The 18,286-nt window shown below is 43.6% G+C and overlaps 1 protein-coding gene across 1 annotated transcript in view; it reads left to right on the top strand.

The window, feature by feature from the left end:
• Window positions 1-13,018, top strand: part of FAM3C (FAM3 metabolism regulating signaling molecule C) — a 36,061-nt gene extending 23,043 nt beyond the window's left edge. Inside the window, exons 6-10 of the mRNA XM_081878165.1 lie at window positions 3,336-3,394; window positions 5,356-5,406; window positions 6,786-6,870; window positions 8,679-8,805; window positions 10,720-13,018. Of these exons, the coding sequence (XP_081734291.1) occupies window positions 3,336-3,394; window positions 5,356-5,406; window positions 6,786-6,870; window positions 8,679-8,805; window positions 10,720-10,809 (412 nt within the window). The 3' untranslated portion in view covers window positions 10,810-13,018. The remainder of the gene's footprint in view (window positions 1-3,335; window positions 3,395-5,355; window positions 5,407-6,785; window positions 6,871-8,678; window positions 8,806-10,719) is intronic.
• The last annotated feature ends 5,268 nt before the right edge of the window (window positions 13,019-18,286 follow it).

The following is an 18,286-nucleotide window of genomic DNA, read 5'->3' as shown; positions in this document are numbered from 1 at the left end:
GCTGTTTTACATTGGATTGGCAGGATATAGGATTTCTTAATAAACAATATCTGATCCAGTCCAGGGAAAATGGGAAGAGCTGGTGTTTCTGGCACCAAAACGCATGGTACGAGAGAAGGGTGGATGAAGCCTGTCTTTGTTTGTTTTTAAGCAACCACATCCATTCTTCCAGTTTTGTGTTGATGTGCCAAACCGGCAGTGCTGAAAGTGGAAACAAAATTTATGGGTATCTTGCGGTTATGAATGTTAATGCGTGTATGTTCCACATGCTTCACATAACTGCACTCTGTTAAGATAGTCTGCTCCTTGGATAACGTCATAAGACGTCAAACTGGAGGTTACTCTTTTAATTGCAAAGGGTTTTACCCAGACTTGGCAGTCAGGTCTTGGTTGGCAGAATGGAGAAGGGTGCAGATTTGGGCATTTCTTCCTGCATCTCCTCTCAACATGCTCTAGTCTAGAGGGTCCTTCCAGGGACGTGGGTGACGTTGTGGTCTAAACCACTGAGCCTCTTGGACTTACTGATTAGAAGGTCGGTGGTTTGAATCGCCATGATGGGGTGAGCTCCCGTTGTTCTGTCTCAGCTCCTGCCAACCTAGCAGTTCGAAAGCATGCAAGTGCAAGTAGATAAATAGGTACCGCTCCGGCGGGAAAGTAAACGGCGTTTCCATGTGCTCTGGATTCCATCACAGTGTCCCATTGCACTAGAAGCGGTTTAGTCATGCTGGCCACATGACCCGGAAAGCTGTCTGCGGACAAGTGCCGGCTCCCTCGGCCTGAAAGCGAGATGAGCACTGCACCCCATAGTCGCCTTTGACTGGACTTAACTGTCCAAAGGTCCTTTTAGAGCAGCCTTTCTCAAGCTGTGGGTCCCCAGATGTTGTTGAACTACAACTCCCATCACCCCTAGCTAGCAAGGCCAGAGCTCAGGGATGATGGGAGTTGTAGTCCAACAACTTCTGGGGACCTACAGGTTGAGAACCGCTGTTTAAGAGGGTCCTCCCACCCTTCTGGAGGTTTAAGGGGGACCTGGGAGGACTTGGGGGAAGAAGGAATTGCCAGAAATGGCTTCCTGCCCCTTTCCACTGACAAAAGCCTTCCTTAACCATCAGCGGAGTGACACGGTTGGATACAGCCCCAAATGTTCTGTAATAGGTTAGGCTTTGTCACTTTTTACTGTGATTAAAATGGCATTGTAAGATTAGAAGCATTTGTGACCATGGGGCAGCCTCTTTCCTCCGTGCGGCTTCATCAGGGTCAGTAGCAGAACTTTCCCCACACACCGCCACTTAAGTATACAAAACTTGAAGTCCATTTCTGTAAGATTAGTATCCAGCACAATAACATATATATCTCTTTGCAGATTTTTTTGCTCAGCACAGGCCATTTTCCCTAGTGGAGTTAGTCAGTCTCATACTCTGCTTTATAATGTACCAGGATGAAACCCTGTCCATACTCATCTGTGTTTTTGTATCCTGGATGCAAATTTACTGTAGAGTGCTGGAGATAATGTCAAGGTTTAAGGATGGATTTGTACTAGTGATTAACAGCCATGCCAAATATTTGCATGGCTTCCTTACTGTTCTGCAGTATACACCACCATCCCAAAAGGGCTCAGCCCTGCCAGTCCAATGCTAGCCTTACTCAGAGTAGACTCATTGAAACTAATGAACATGACTAACTTAAGCCCATTGTTTTTAATGGATCTTAATTGGATATATTCCAAACCTTTACGGGGGGGGGGGTATTACTGGCCCAGCTTCTCCGGAGCCCCTTGTCATCTGCTTTCATCTTTCAACTTTGAGAGTTACTGGAAAGAACAAATTGGTCTTGCATTCTTGTGCGTGTTCATATTAAGAGTTTTCTTCTTTCGATCGCTATTTCTCTTGAAACTTCTAGAGCCATTGTTCGGCCTCCTTGGTCCTTTGCCCTTTCACCCCAACCAGTCAGCTGGCTCCAAAGCTTCCAGATTGTTTTATTTCACTGCAAGATTAGATTACTTATCCAAAGGCCAGAGTTGTGATCTGGAACCTCAGGTGACATCTGAGGGACTTACGAAGCAGGAAAAGAAGTGTTTCTTGATGTATCTGATGAGGTTAATGTCCTCCTTTAAGTGCTTCCTCCATTGTTTCATAAGTTAAGATGGCACTCAGGCTGTGCTGAGCAGGGCTGCAGGGTCCCTTTTAAGGTTTGCAGCTTGGGGGCTGCTTTCAGATCTGGCTCTTAACTGGGCACCCCCAAGTTCACCTGTGTCACACAACGTCTTTCTCAAAGCTCAGTGGGCACACCTGGTGGCGTCCTTACCCAAGTCATCCTCTGTTGAAATGTTAATCCATTGTTTCTCAAACGTGGGTCCCCTGTTCTTGTTGGGACTACAACTTCCATCATCCATGACCGCTGGTCCTGCTAGCTATGGATGATGGGAATTGTAGTCCGGCAACAGCTGGGGACCCACGTTTGACAGACGCAGTGTTAATCGTACACTCTTCCTGTCCAGGTTCCTTTCTACCAACACTTCAGCAAGAAACCTAAAGTGATGTATTGCTACCCCCTTGTGGTAAATCCTATGCATCACAGTAGCTAACTCACGACGGAATTGGTAAAAAACCAAAACCCAGCACCTGTATCTTAAAAATGAAATACAATACTTGGCTCACAAATGCTGTTCTGCTGTGACAATCTGATGGTCCATAAAGGACATCATGTGTGCTGAACCCAAACCATAACCGAGCAAAGGCCATATCAAGAGTATTTTCTCTTCCATAGCCCAACTCTTGTTTCAGTTTCTATGCTCCGTAAGATAGTGCCAGAAAAGCTGCTCTGTAGATGGACCTGTTGTTTAACAGGAAGTTGATTAAGATGGTGCATGTTCTTCTTCTTATAATAATAGGAGGTTCTCTTTTCCCAGAAATGGGACATGGGTTAATTAGTCAGATTTGCTTAACTTGAAGAACGTGTGTTAGTTAAAGCTGTATGTTTTGAGATTGGCTAGATGAGTCTCACAGCTGGCACTGGAATAACTGGTCTCCCTGAATTGTAGCTTTTCAAAGTAGACCCTGGGTGGACTCCTCTTGCATGTTAAATCAGATGCACAGTCCAATTTGTTATGCTGTCTGCCATCTGTAATAATTTAAAGTGATGATGGAAAAAGAGCCAACACTTCCTGTAGCTGTAAGGTGTGCAAATTTCATTTAGCCCAGAGGGGAAAAGTTCACATTTCTTACAGGATGTCGTTAGAAAGTATACTATACTCTCCACAACCTCCAGTTGGCAGCGGGGAGTTGGAGAGGGGGAAAGCTTGTCATAATTCCCTTTCTCTGTGGTTTTCGTTTCAGGTTGATGAGTGGAGTTAAAAACAACGTTGGAAGAGGGATTAATATAGCTCTGGTCAATGGTAAGTGACTGGTTTGGGGTTTTTAAACCGTATCAGCGTTCTTATATTAACGTTACAACTATTTCCAGGCAAGTAGTAAGGAAGCCTGAATGCTGGCTCGGAGAATTAATCATAGTAGAAGGCAAATTTCACATGTGGAATGACTGGACCTAGCTACAAATGAACAGTCAGTGGTAACTTTCAAAAGTGGCTAGCGTGACCTGCAACTAAATGTTGCAGCGTTAGAGTGGTCCTGTTCAGGGTCCTTCCAGAATAATTCCATTCCACTCCCCCACCATCATTCCCTCCCCTGCTTTCCCCACAGAACATGCCCAGTCCTCATTGGGGGGGGGTGCGTCTCTTCATCTGGTCCCCCCCTTGCAAACTTTGGGTGGATGGCACCATTTTGCCAACATACAGATCTACACTTGGAAAAAGAGTGTTTATGTATTGACTATTTCCTTGAGAAGAAACATACAAAGTCTGGCTGGCACTGGTTCTCGCTTTGTTAACTGAAAGGTTTTATTCGCTCCTTCCTTCATGGCAGCCGACAGCACCGAAACAAAATCACAGTAAAACTTATAAAAATTGATTGGATCCTAGCACGCTCTTGCCTTTTTGTACTTGCTGAAGTCATTAGAAGTAATTCCAGAAAGAGATTGCTGCCATTGCCCTTTGCAAAAACCTTAATAACTTGGGTGACTCTGAGCTGAACTGTTGCCCGTTGCTTCCTAGGATGTTATCCTCTAGCAGTCCAGCCCCAAATGGGCAGAGTTTTGGGGGTATTCCTGCTAAGTACCTACTTCTTAAAACCTTCATGAAACTCTAAAACAGTTCTGATTGTGGTTTTTCCTAGTTTACATGGTGATTTTGGTTTGCTAATGAAACTGTTGGCCAATAGTTCACATTTCTGTCCCCAAACATAATCTAATCTTTGTGTGTATACTGTGATTAAATCCAGCACTGCATCCCTGTTGTAAGCAGCCCACTCCGATAACTTTATTAAAAATCTTTACAAAATGACAACTTGCATCTGTCAGTATTACTGTATTTTTTGCTCTATAGGACGCACTTTTTCCCCTCCAAAAATTAAGGGGAAATGTGTGTGCATCCTATGGAGCGAATGCAGGCTTCTTGGCTTCAGCGATAGCAACGCGAAGCCTCCAAAGCGCAGAGGGAGAGCCCCCCCCCCCGTGCTCCGGAGGCTTTGCGTTGCTTTCGCTGAAGCCACCGGAGTGCAGCGTGAACTACCGCTGCGCTCCGGGGGCTTCAGGTAGCTATCCGCAAGCCTTCAGAGCGCAACAGGAGTTTCCGCTGCGCTCCGAAGGCTTGCGGATAGCCGCTGAAGCCTGGAGAGCGAGAGGGGTCGGTGCACACCGATCCCTCTTGCTCTCCAGGCTTCGCTTCGCTGGAGAGGCGCTGCAGTTTTCCCTCTCTGCGCAGCACCCCTTCAGCGAAGCAGGAGGAGAAATGGAAGGGGCTCCGTTTCTCCTCCCGCTTCGCTGAAGGGGTGCTGAGCAGAGAGGGGGAGAATTCCCCCCCCCATTCTCCCCCTCCTATGGTCCGGTGCGTCCTATAGAGCGAAAAATGCGGTGTATTTTTTTCAAGAAAAAACAACTAAATTGGAGGACAATTTCAGTGGGGAGGACATTAGGCGAAAGCTTAGCCAAAGTTGTGTGTAATGGCTTTTAACATTCTGGTAATCACTAGCTTTAAAAATGTGGAAATCGCTCGTGGCCTCTGCTGGTGATGGCTAAAGTCAAGCAATGGCCAAAGATGGAGGCATCCTGTACACTTAGCCAGATTCTGTCTCTGGTTGGCAGCTGTGTTAAAAGCCCACTTTGCTTTGTTATAAGCACAACAATGCAGAGCCTTTTGAAGGGACTGTTTGCAGCTTCCATGTGAGCAAAAGCTGTTCACTTTATCTGTAGTGGTTTTCGAACGTGCTATTGCGTTTAACTTATTTATTAATCCTTTTCTAGGCAAAACAGGTAGCATGGTGGATACAAAATTCTTTGACATGTGGGGTGGAGGTAAGTGCTGGAATACTTGCTTATTATATTAAAAAATCAGTATAAAATGAAAGTAGTTAAGCGAGTTTTCCTGCTCAGATGTTGAAAGAAGAACTTTGAATCGAAAATTGCATTTTGATTTAATACTAATAATAATCTCAGAATCTAGACATTTGAAACTTATTGGCATTGCTAGATTGTTTGCAGACTTGAAATATAAAATCTCCCATCAGCTATCAAATATGTTATATGCTGGCAGGTGTGTGAGCGAAACTGAATGATCTCTGCATTTTTAGCTTGTGCAGATTGCTGAATAGGGAGCTGGGCACTTAATTGGATTGATTCATTTAATGGCATGATTGATTGATGTACGGTGGTGGGGAAGAATGAGTTGATTTTCTTTTGCTTCATTGTGAATCAGGTTTATATGTTAAAATGTGAAATTTATATTTTTAGCTCATTTTCATTTTGAATTATTTTGCTTCCTGATCTTTAGAGGATGCTTGGATTTAGTCCTTTGCAATGGATTTTCTTTGCATTTTTTTCGCAGCTGATTTTTATGTGACAATGTTGATTTTGATACTGATGAGGATGCTCTAGTTAGTTAAGTTTTATAGAATGTAGAAATTGTCTCCTTTTGTTTTGGTATTATTTGCTGTTTATTTCAGATGTATTAACCTATGTTGTCAACCGCTTAAGAGTTTTGTTTAACTACAAGCAGTATATAAATGTCTAAAAGCAACAATGAAACAACAACAACCATGCTTCTGAAATCTACACAGCAAAAGGCTGGGTGTGTTATGGGTGTAGTCTCAGCTCACAGCAGGAAATGGAAAGAACTAGAGCCATGCATGGAATGGAGTGTGCACCTAGAAAGTGCCCCCAGAAGATCACAGCTGGGGAACCTGTATCCCTCCAGATGTTGAACTACATCTCTCTACTTTTGGCTGAGGCCAGTGGGGTTCCAGCAACATCTGGACGCCACATGTTCCTCATCACTACGGTAGCTACGGTAGGATTTTTGTAATTGGCGTGCAGAAGTTCCATAGTAGACAAATAAATGTGGATAGCATTCCCTGGTTGAAGGAAGTTAAAAACATTAGCATATACCATTGCATATTGGCTGTCATTATCATCAAATGCTAAACACCATGGCATGTCACCTATCACTACTGTGAAACGCCAGAAATAGAAATTTTGAGCAGTCTGCAAACACTTGGCATCGAAATTTAGCAAAGAACATTCAGAGGTAATTCTTAAACATAAATTAGTTGGGGCTCTTAATCCCAGCAACATTGCTATTTTCCATCTCATATCTTCTTTGAAAGGAAGTCCCATGTAGAAATTTTAGCACTGCATTCGATTGTGACTGTGTTGTGCTAAACTTCTGTTTCGTTTAGATGTCGCCCCGCTTATTGACTTTCTGAAGACCATTAAAGATGGAACAATCGTATTAATGGCAACCTACGATGATGGCGCAACTAAGTAAGCAGTTGCTAAGACCACCCAAAAAAAGAGGGTTGTTTACACATAGGGAATCAGTCATATGGATAAGGACTAAGGCGGCGATATCTTAACTTGTCAGCTGCTGTAGTAGCAGTGGAGGACACCATTTCTCTGAATGTTTGACATTCCTAAGGCCATTTCCCCAGTCTGTAGGAGGTGGCTGAGCCTAAGCATTTAGGCTCAAGAAGGACACTGACAAACAGTTCAAGAAGGACACTGACAAACTGGAATGTGTCCAGAGGAGGGCAACCAAAATGGTCAAAGGCCTGGAAACAATGCCTTATGAGGTACGGCTAAGGGAGCTGGGCATGTTTAGCCTGGAGAAGAGGAGGTTAATGGGTGATATGATAGCCATGTTCAAATATATAAAAGGATGTCACATAGAGGAGGGAGAAAGGTTGTTTTCTGCTGCTCCAGAGAAGCGGAGCAGAGGAGCAATAGTTCCAAACTACAAGAAAGAAGATTCCACCTAAACATTAGGAAGAACTTCCTGACAGTAAGAGCTGTTTGACAGTGGAATTTGCTGCCAAGGAGTGTGGTGGAGTCTCCTTCTTTGGAGGTCTTTAAGCAGAGGCTTGACAACCATATGTCAGGAGTGCTCTGATGGTGTTTCCTGCTTGGCAGGGGGTTGGACTCGATGGCCCTTGTGGTCTCTTCCAACTCTATGATTCTATGATTTGTGGGGAGGAGAGGATACACATTGCCAAAGCGTGGAGATCAAGGTAGTGGGGTATGAGAGCAGGAAAAATAATAACCACATTTTGCAACCAATGCAAATTCCTGCATTGCAGGGGGTTGGACTGGATGACCCACATGGTCCCTTCCAACTCTACAGTTCTGTGATTCTATAGACGAGTCTGAAAAGCCCGGGACCCAAATTTTCATGCTATGGTGGCTCATTTACCAGTAACGTATTTAGCGTGAACTCTGGAAGTGTACATTCGATTCTGACCAAACTAAGCCTCCTGATGTAGACTGTTCTCCAATGTCAGGTGTGGGGCTGGTAGCTGTGGTTTTGAGAAAATGACCTTGTGGATCTAATTAGGTCCGTGGCCTGATCTAGCTATATAATCAGGCAAAATGACTAGGAAAATCCCTGAGAACTTGAATGCAATTGCCCTTGAATAGGCCATGCCTCTGGAGTTTACAGCTGGGAGCAAGGAGAAGGGGTAGTGACCCGAGAGAGGCTAGGATAATTGTCGTATATACTCGAGTATAAGCCGACCCGAATATAAGCCGAGGCACCTAATTTTACCACAAAAAACTGGGAAAACTTATTGACTCAAGTATAAGCCGGTTCACCACACCACAAACCTGGTGGTGGCAGCAGCGGAGGAGGAAGGAGCAGCCCAAAAGGACCCTCTCTCGAGTATAAGCCGAGGGGGGCTTTTTCAGCAAAAAAAATGTGCTGAAAAAGTCAGCTTATACTCGAGTATATACGGTAGATGAAATACATATTTTTCTTCAATGGCCATGGAAGTTTATCTAAAGCATTGGCATCCAATAGCATCCATCTGTATCAAAGTGAAGGCATCACTGGACTTGAATTGTACCGTTTTGCACAAGTAAACACAACTCGAATGGCAAACGAATCAGAATGGTTATTTGATTCGTTACCCCAATGTTACCCCCCAGAGGTTGCTGCTGTCATTGCTGACATCTGGTCATGCTGGTTGTGGCAGATGAAAGTTGCGCACTCAGAAGCCAACCTATTGGCAACCCATGGTTAATAAAGCCAGGACCTTATCAGTTCATTTGTATATTAACCCTTTTGAATCTTTTCCAAGGCTTAACGAAGAATCGCGGAAACTAATATCTGAACTAGGAAGCACATCCATCACGAACCTTGGCTTCAGAGACAACTGGGTCTTCTGCGGCGGGAAAGGAATCAAGACTAAAAGCCCATTTGAACAGGTTTGTTCCCAGGTTAACGTTTGGAAAAGCCATGTGGAGTCCAAGACTCACAGCTGACGTACCTTGGCCTCTGCAGGCAGCAGAATGAATGTGCTTGTAGAATCCTGAGATGATATGAAGGACTGCACTTCTTCAGACTGCAGACAGAGGATGCCCATTTTAATGTTTCTGCACTAAAAACATTCAAGCAACCAACCTTCCTGTAACTAGAAATCCAGCACTTTAAGAGAGAAAAGTTTTAACTTTGCAGGCTTTCTGTTTGCAGGAAGTGTTTAAGATAGGGAAACATCGAGTGGTTTCCACCTGCAGAATGAAATGGTGTCGCCTGTTCTGCCATCCCAGCATTTTAAACACCTTACTCTGCTGCAAGAAGTCTCAGTAATACCTTTTGCCGTAATCCGAAAGCACATTGAATTTCCACTGTTCACCCTGCGAGGGAAGTTAGAACTTGCCGTTTCTGTAACAGATACGGGAACATCTCAGATAATGCTCACGGTTTCTGCATTTCCTAGATCATATCTGCATTGTTTTTAACGGGTTCTGAAAATTAGCCTCAGAGCACATTCCTCCTCTTCTGTATTGCAGCTGTAGAAATATATGCAAACTTGCAACTGCTGTTATACATCTGCATTGATTTGAATTTTCCCTTTCATTTGGTGCAATTGGAACGTTTAATTCAGTTCTGTTACACACAAGTTTCCAAAAGCCTCTGCCTTTCATGTTTCAGGCACACCAGCAAGTTAAAGTGTTTGCTCCATGATTGCTTCCTTATCATTTTATTAAAAAACAAAATGGAAGGCTAGAATATAGAATCCGAGACCTGGGAGAAGAGAGGGTTGAAGAAGACTGGAAGAAATTTAAGATTTATCTACAAAAATATTGTAATTTGGTTGAATGTTAAGAAGGATGCTAGATCATAAATAATTGTCCACCACTGAATTAGATTTGATTTTGACGATAAGTGAGATTAAGGAAAATATAAATTTTTTGGAGAACTGCTAGATTTTATTTAAATGAGCGGATATAAGGTTTTAAACAAGATGATAATTTGCTTGAAAATTTTTTTTATAACGATGTAAGTGGGAGCGGGAGACGTGAGGGAGTCCAAAGAAGTGATGAAACTATGTCATGATATAAGTAATGTTGTTTATTATTTATGTATTGTATTCAAAAACTTTAATAAATATTTATAATAATAAAAAAAATAGAATATAGATTTTAAAAATATAGTGGTACCTTGGGTTAAGAACTTAATTCGTTCCGGAGGTCCATTCTTAACCTGAAGCTGTTCTTAACCTGAAGCACCACTTTAGCTAATGGGGCCTCCCGCTGCTGCGTGATTTCTGTTCTCATCCTGAAGCAAAGTTCTTAACCCGAGGTACTATTTCTGGGTTAGCAGAGTCTGTAACCTGAAGCTTCTGTAACCCAAGGTACCACTGTGAGTGTTTAGCCTTTGACCAAGGATAGCTTAACTAGGTGTCTTACTGTCTTACTATTCTACAGGAAGTAGAGTAAGCCTTATTAAACCAACTGTGACATACCTGGTTATGTATATATTTGCAAGATCACAGTAGATGAAAGGAGACTACAGTTGTACCTTGGGTTATAGACGCTTCGGGTTACAGACGCTTCAGGTTACAGACTCCACTAACCCAGAAATAGAACCTCAGGTTAAGAACTTTGCTTCAGGATGAGAACAGAAATCGTGTGGCGGCAGCAGGAGACCCCATTAGCTAAAGCGGTGCTTCAGGTTAAGAACAGTTTCAGCTTAAGAACGGACCTCCAGAACGAATTAAGTTCTTAACCCGAGGTATGTAAAAAAGTTTTATTTCGTAAATGTATGCTGAAAGCCAATTATCACTTTAGTATTTTGACTGTTGCAATTGTCACCCCACCCCCCACCCCTGTTTGCAGCATATTAAGAACAACAAAGACACAAACAAGTATGAAGGATGGCCAGAAGTCGTGGAGATGGAAGGCTGCATTCCACAGAAACTGGACTGAAGGCATTGTCAAATGGACATTTACAGTGCGAAAGGACATTGGAGGGAAAATGCACTTTCTCCTGCTGTTGGGTAGAGAATACTTTGTATGGAGGAAGAATTATTACTATGTATGGGCACATCCCATCCAGGCTAGTATCTCGCTCAAGACCCATAAAAATGAATGGGAGCTGAGCAAACGAGCATGGTGAATGGCGCAATTCATTTTTAAATGGGGCTTGTGCAGGGATTTATCCGGCCAGATTGTGCCCCATGTAAATACTCTCCAAGCATGTTTCCACCTTAGAATGTGCATGGGCATTGACATTTTTGAAAATCCGATTTATTTATTGTCAAAACAGAGATCCTTCTTTTGGTGTAAATGTGTACATAGGCCCAGACCGAGGAAATTACTCTTTCTAAGCATCTTCCTCCTATCCTTACTTGCTTTTCTTTTACTCTCCCCCCCCCCCCCAAGCACAATGTTCAGGTTATTTTATGGTAAACCTCTTTTAGAACTACCAGCATAGGCCATTAAATGTACCCAATAAATAACTGAACTGATCCTGAGCTATGTTGTAGTTTGCTCAAACAATGGTGACATTGGCTGCAAGTGCATATCTAGTGGGATACGCCAACCTTAGCCAAAAATGGGAACTTATATTTATGCTCTGCCTCTTTGAAAGCAGCATTCTTCTGTGATCTCTACTCCTTTTCAAACCTTCAGATAGGTGAAGGTTGAGTGTTGAATACAAAATTGTAGGCTGCTATAAGAAGCACAATTAAACCCTTTTAAAATGAAAACCAATGTTATATCATTGCGTTCGTTGCTATTGTTAGATTATCTGTGGCCCATGCTTCTGGTTAGCAAGACATACTGCTAATAGAGCAGGATAATGTAGTTGCTTTGTGTCTGTGTGTGTTCAGCTAGACATCTTTTAAAGTTCTATAAACCACCAACCGCTCCAGTTGCTTTAGGTAGTATTGGAGAGAAACCCACCATTGGCAGTTAGTGTTATTCTGGAAGCAAGCAATTGCATGTTAAAAAGTAGACTTAATTTCTATTAGGAATTAAACTCAGCACGCATCAGCCAACCTGGGCAGTTTTGCTACCTATCCTACAAGTAAAAAAATTGAGGAAAGGGGTTGAATATTTTGGGGAAGGGAACTCTTACGGAGCACATCTACATTATAGGACTGAAAATGTTGCCAATTGAATATCCCGTTTTAACGATAGGGTTTAAAAGGGCAGACCACATCTTTAAGGATATTTGATGTTCGTTTACGGTGCATTTCATCACCCCTTGCCCCTGCCATCTTCCACATGGCAGGTGTGTGCATCCTATAGGTACTGATGGTTTGGAAAATCCATGTGCCACATTTTTTGTGACTAGGCTCTAAAGGGCTCTACATGCACAGTGCACACCTCTGGCAATCGCTAGAATCCACAGACCGCTTGTTGCACCCCCCTCCACAAAAAACCACCTCCAGGAAGCAGAAAGGCAAGCTTCTTCCACAACATGCTGGTACTTGGTGAGAACTGTGGGCCCAGTGTTCCTAAAAGTGACTCAGGCCATTTGGGTTCTTCTTAGTAGTGGAGGGGGGGGAGGGCTGCAGTGGTGCTAATTTCTGCAGTCCTCCATTGGGGTTCCAATTTGGGGGTTTTTTTTTACTTGTACCCAACTCAGAGGCAGTGAACCTGCAGCCCTTCAGATGTAATTCAGCTACAACTACCGTCCCGCCTCCCCACTGGTCTTAAAGACCTTATCAAAGTGTAATATAATTTTGATGGTGTGTTTGCTGTAGGGGATCAAGTTATACTTCTGTGTACAGTCTTGTCAAGTCTGTGCTGTGTTGGCAGATAGGGTTAGCCAACCTTCCCTGCCCCGACAGTAGGAGCATTTTAAAACCAAGCAGTTGACTTGGTTACTGAGAGTTGCAGTTGGACTAATCAAATATTGTTTGCACTAAAGATATTAAAGCAATACTGATAATTATGACTTAAAATAGTTCAGAAGAGCCACCCAACTTTCCAAACCAAGAGCTGGTGACTGGAATCTGAGCTGCTTTACTGTTTTAACCTGTTCATACCATGTTTTTTCTCCCTTCTTAGCAATTTACTGTAGTCTAGCAATAAAATGCACCCTCAACCGTCAAGGCAATTATTTGTAAATACCATGCAGATTTGTTGTTCATGTTCAGAAGAAATAAAACCACATTTCCGAGTATTATATTTTTTCATCAAATAAAAATAAAACTTCAATAAAAGTTTTTAAAACCCACGACCAAAAGTTTTATGGGCTCCGCCAGAAGCCCATGTTTTTACTTGGTGTACAAAGATGCTGAAAGCCTGCCTTAGAAAGGTGAAGCACAAATGTGACAAACCCAAGCATCAATCCCCCTACACGAAAAGCAGGAAGTCCTGATTGGCTGCAGCTCTGCTGAGAATCCACACAATCTCTTTGAAAAAGGAGTTTGATGCTTGCATCGTTGATCCCTGGGATCAAGAAGTATGAAAGCCACACTGTAGCTGCTTCATGCTTACATTGTGCAAAGCATGCTAGCTGTGGACATCTGCCAGGGAATTCCTTCTGAGCATAGGTTTTTTGAGTGTCACAAAACCTCCCTGCGTTCTGGAACCAACTAGGGTTTCAGGGTGCAGGGAAAGGGTGTAGGTGTCTCCTTGCAGATGGCCCTGTCTAAGGCTTGGACTTCAAGAGTGATGCATATGTAACCATAAATAACTTTTTATTCAGTTAACGAAGGTGAAAGAACATGGTCATGTTTTAAGTATAAAGCAATGAAATACAGCACCTTAAAAAATTAAGCATATTAGATGGAAGTTGCTTGGTTACCCCGTTCAGTTGCTCCACCTGCAATAATCTTACTCATTCTCCCGTTGAGTCTCTGTCTGTGCAGATGCCACGTGAGCTGCCTGCATCTCTGCTCTCAAACCCATGTGATGAGTTATAAAAGATCTAAAAACCACCTTACCAAATGGGGAAGATTAAGCTTGTCTCCATCAAAGGCGAAGGGGTAGGATCCAGATCTAACCATACTTCAGGCAGAAACCACTGGAATCAAAGGGATCTAAGTTGGTTGTGGTTAAGTTCCCACCGATTTCAGTCTAAGCATGATTAGTTCTGGATCCAACCCTATAACCACACTGCCAGTTCTACACACACTTGCATGGGAAGAAGTCTCATTAATCTCAGACTTGCTGCTGAGAAGCCATGCACAAAAAACCAACCAAAGCTTATCTCAGTTCTAGAAATTTAACAGGCTTAAATAAAACACTGGATGCGAACACGCATAACTTAAATACATGCACTATATAAACTTTTAGTCGTATCAAAAATACAAGACATTTAAGCACAGATGCTTTCCTTCAAAGCTTCCATTTACATAATAATTACCATGACATCACCCTTCATTTTTTCAGAAGTATAATCAGTCCTGAAAGACACTGTTGAGGCTGCCACCCCTATGCATGCTTAGCTGGGAGTCAAAACCACTGAACTCGATAGGATCAGAACAAGCAAGCATAGGAATGAGCTGGGTTAAGTAGCGGGTTTCATGTGCATATGTATTCCAGCAGTTCCAGGAAGCCAACCCACATGTGCATAGCATTTAGGGTTTTATGTACCACACAGTGGAGACTTCCGGAGGCGGCGCGAAGGGTAATGGCTGCCCTTTCCTAACGGGGAAGGGAAGCTCCGCACGAGAAGGGTCGTCCGCTACGGCGCAGCGGAGACCCAAAACGGAAAACCGCAGGCAGCAGAAGCCTGCGGTCCTGGGACCCGGCGGGCGCCTGTAGCGGCCACCGAAACGTTGAAGGAACCCCGTAAGGGGCTCCGGATCGCGGAGGAGGCTGCGGCGCTGTGGGTCGTTCCGCAATCGGCGGAGTGAAGCCGCGTAGCTGTTGCCAGTGAGCGCTGACCTTTCTTCCTGAAATTTATGCCTTGAAAACAACAACCCGTGAGTAAACATCTGACTCTATGCAATTTGGGACTTTAAAAAAAAAATATGTACCACACAGTGGCTGCAAAGCAAGATCTGCAAGAGCTAATAAAAATTCTGCTTTTGAGCTGAAACTCGAGGCTTGCCCAGTTCCGCCAGCATTTCTTCCCGTCAATAGTGCTGATGTTGACAAAACGCTGCTCAGGCTGCTAAGTAGATATATGAGCCAAGCTGAGTGGCTAAGCCGGCATATAAGATAACCAGTTGAGAGATTATAACCAGATGCAAATAAGTCCATTCAAATCAATGAGATGTTTCCACGAAACCGCCCATGATCCAGCAAAACAGGCCAATGTATGACACCAAACAGGGCAGTCTGCTGCCAGCTATGGAAGATAGAAGGGGACCACTAGCCATTAAAGCAGGGTGGCCCAACAGGGATTCAAATTTGGAGCGCAAGACTGTCTTCTTCGATCCACGCTCACTTGCCCCCCCCCAACATATGTGACATCAGGTTGTAGCAGGTAGTGATGTGGCTTTCAATGCACCATTAGGAGCCTTAGAGCAAGCCGATTGTGCATTGGCAAACAGGTTTCCTAGGTGGCCCTTGCTCCCGTAGTAGCTGATGTCTGCAAGCAGTAGGTTTTGGAACTGCCGCCCATCGGCTAACGGGTAAAGGTGACGTTCGAGGAGCTTGAAAAGACCATGCAAAGCTCTTTTGCAAATCCTGCATGGTGCTTTGAAGTCCTAACTTTGGGACTTCAAAGCACCCAACTACCTGACATCAATGGGAGGTCATGTGTTAATGGGTGGGCAGCCCTGTCCACCTGTGAACTTTGATCCAGTAAGAATCTGCAGAGCCAAAAAGTTCACCACCTGAGAATTAAACACTTTTCCCTCACACATCTCCTCCCCATAACAACCAGAAGCCGTGATCCAGGAAAGCTTGCACAACAGACCTATACAGTCAGATTTTCTGCTGTTTTTAGAAAAAAGTCCCACGCCATCTCACTGAATTTTAAAATTCAATTCAGAGCTGCTCCTGCTGTGCAATAGATTAACCTACTGTTGTTCATTGGTGATGATTCTATGATACATAGAGGTTATCTGGTCCAGGCAAGATCTGCAGTGCAGGATCAAACAACAGCATAAACCTTTGCTTGAACCTCTGCCTGAACGCCTCCAGCAATGGACAGCCCACAACTGTCTGAGACTGCATATTCTGCTATTGAATGGCTCTTAAGAAAGGCTTCCCTTAAAAACTTTAGCCGAAATTTCCTTCCCTGCAATCTCACTGCTGGTCCTAGTCCCATCCTTTGGAACAGTGGAGAAGAAGCCTGTTCTGTCTTCTGTATGACATCCCTTCAGATATTTGAAGGCTTGAACTTAATCATCACTCCTTCAGGCAAAATATACCCAACTCTTTCAAGCATTGCACACAGAACTTGGTTTCCAGATCCTTCACCTGATCAACCCTCCTGTAGACATGCTCCCCATTGCGCGGATTCGAACCACCGACCTTGATTGGCAAGACATGCTCCAGTTGGACAATGTCCTTAGAAACAATGGCACCATTCACAAAGCAGGAACGCCTTGACTTGCCTTTTTTCACAGCACAACTTTACCCATGACTAATCAGAATGGATGCTTTTGAATTATGGTGCTGAAGGAGACTCTTGAGAGTCCCATGGACTGCAAGAAGATCAAACCAATCCATTCTTAAGGAAATCGGCCCTGAGTGCTCACTGGAAGGACAGATCCTGAAGCTGAGGCTCTAGTACTTTGGCCACCTCATGTGAAGAGAAGACTCCCTGGAAAAGACCCTGATGCTGGGAAAGATGGAAGACACAAGGAGAAGGAGTGCTTGGCGTGCTCTGGTCCACGGGGTCACGAAGAGGCAGACACGACTAAACAACAACAAGAAGAACAAATCAGAATGGGCCTTACTTCCAAGTAAATGGGATAACAGCCTCAAGCTATCCATATTGGATAAGCTAGAAGAGCCAAAGTAATTAAGAGCCAAGGTAATTTAGAATCAGTAGGTTGGTGAACCAGATTAAAAGAGCTGATCTACCTTAGTAGCTCAGATGGCAGAGCAAAAGAGTCTTAATCTTAGGGTTGTGGGTTCTAGCCCTGTTGGGCAAAATATTCCCATATTGCAGGGGGCTGGACTAGATGACCCTTGTGGTCCCTTCCAACTCTACAATTCTATGATTCTAAGACATTTCTTCCTATAAGACCAAAGGCACATCAGCAAACACCTGAAAAACTAAATCTAGAGGATAATTTTGTGTTCCTCTCTCTTCCTTTCTTATAAGGAGCTTCTGTTTTAAGAGTTATGTTGAAAGTGAGGCCATTAAAGGTTGGTCCAGTGTTCTCTTAGAAAATTCCAGAAAGCATAATTTAAGCAAATATACTAACAGTGCAATCCTGTATGTCTACTCAGGAGCTCACCCCTCTAACTTCAACAGGACTTGAGGCAATTCCAGACTGTTGCTATTTGGGGGTGGGATTCTACCACAAACTGGCAAATTCAGGCTCTGCCATTATAGCTGACTGGAAGGTTTGCTGCAACAAAAGCCATTCCCCCAATAGAACAGACTTTTTGCAATAAGGAAAGTGACAGGAAAAGGCACTCGATAGAAAGTATGGGACAATGTTTGCTGCGACACAATGTCACCTAACCTCTGTGCAAACAAATCAGGATGCATGTTCATTGAATAGCCAACATTGCCCAAAATTTGCAAGCAAGTTCTTAAGTTTGCAAAGCCTATTTTTTCCTTACATCAAGTACAGTATATGACTAAATCTACAGATTAAAAATTTTATTGGACGGAGCTCCAATGCCATCTAGTAGATCCAGACTCACAAAGCTTATCGGTTTATCAATATTGGCCACAGAAGTGGCTTTCGGTGCAAGAGGAAGGGATGAGGTGGTGGCGAGGTCATTGTTGTGCAAAGACACCAAAGGAGTTGATCCAATACTCCTGCTAGTGCATTTGCACCACAATGACCTCCAAGTCACCCCCTTCCTTCCTCCACCCGAGCTGGCAAACCACTTTTGACTGGCCATACTTGCAATGACTAGGAAACGATGACTGTGCCAAAGAAACAAGATAATGGATTAACCTGATCGGAATAAATGCCTCTTTTATTGCAGGGTGGCCCAAAAGATCTAAAGGGAGCAATATCTTTTCTAGGATTTATCTACCCTTCTTAATAAGCTGAGCTGGCAGCAGTCCTGCAGCTGATAGGAGGAAGACAATGCATCCATCCATCATGGATTGATGATCCTCCGGTCAATGGAGCATGCGTCAAATTCACTGACACGCACACCACAGTTTTCATAGCACACTGGTGTGTTATAGTCACAGACAGGTGTGTTTAGCAATAGCATATGGGAGACATTTTCATAAAAAGAATGGAGCATCACCAAACAAAAATAAACAGCATAATTGGGGGGGGGGGGGGAGAGAGAATGAGAATGCCTTAAGCGATGACACAACAACGTTCCTACAAAGCTGCTCCATTTCTCTCCC

Source organism: Podarcis erhardii (assembly GCF_964252035.2).
Source record: "Podarcis erhardii genome assembly, chromosome: 10".
Taxonomy (NCBI): Eukaryota; Metazoa; Chordata; class Lepidosauria; order Squamata; family Lacertidae; genus Podarcis; species Podarcis erhardii.
This window is presented reverse-complemented; position numbering and strand designations above follow the sequence as displayed.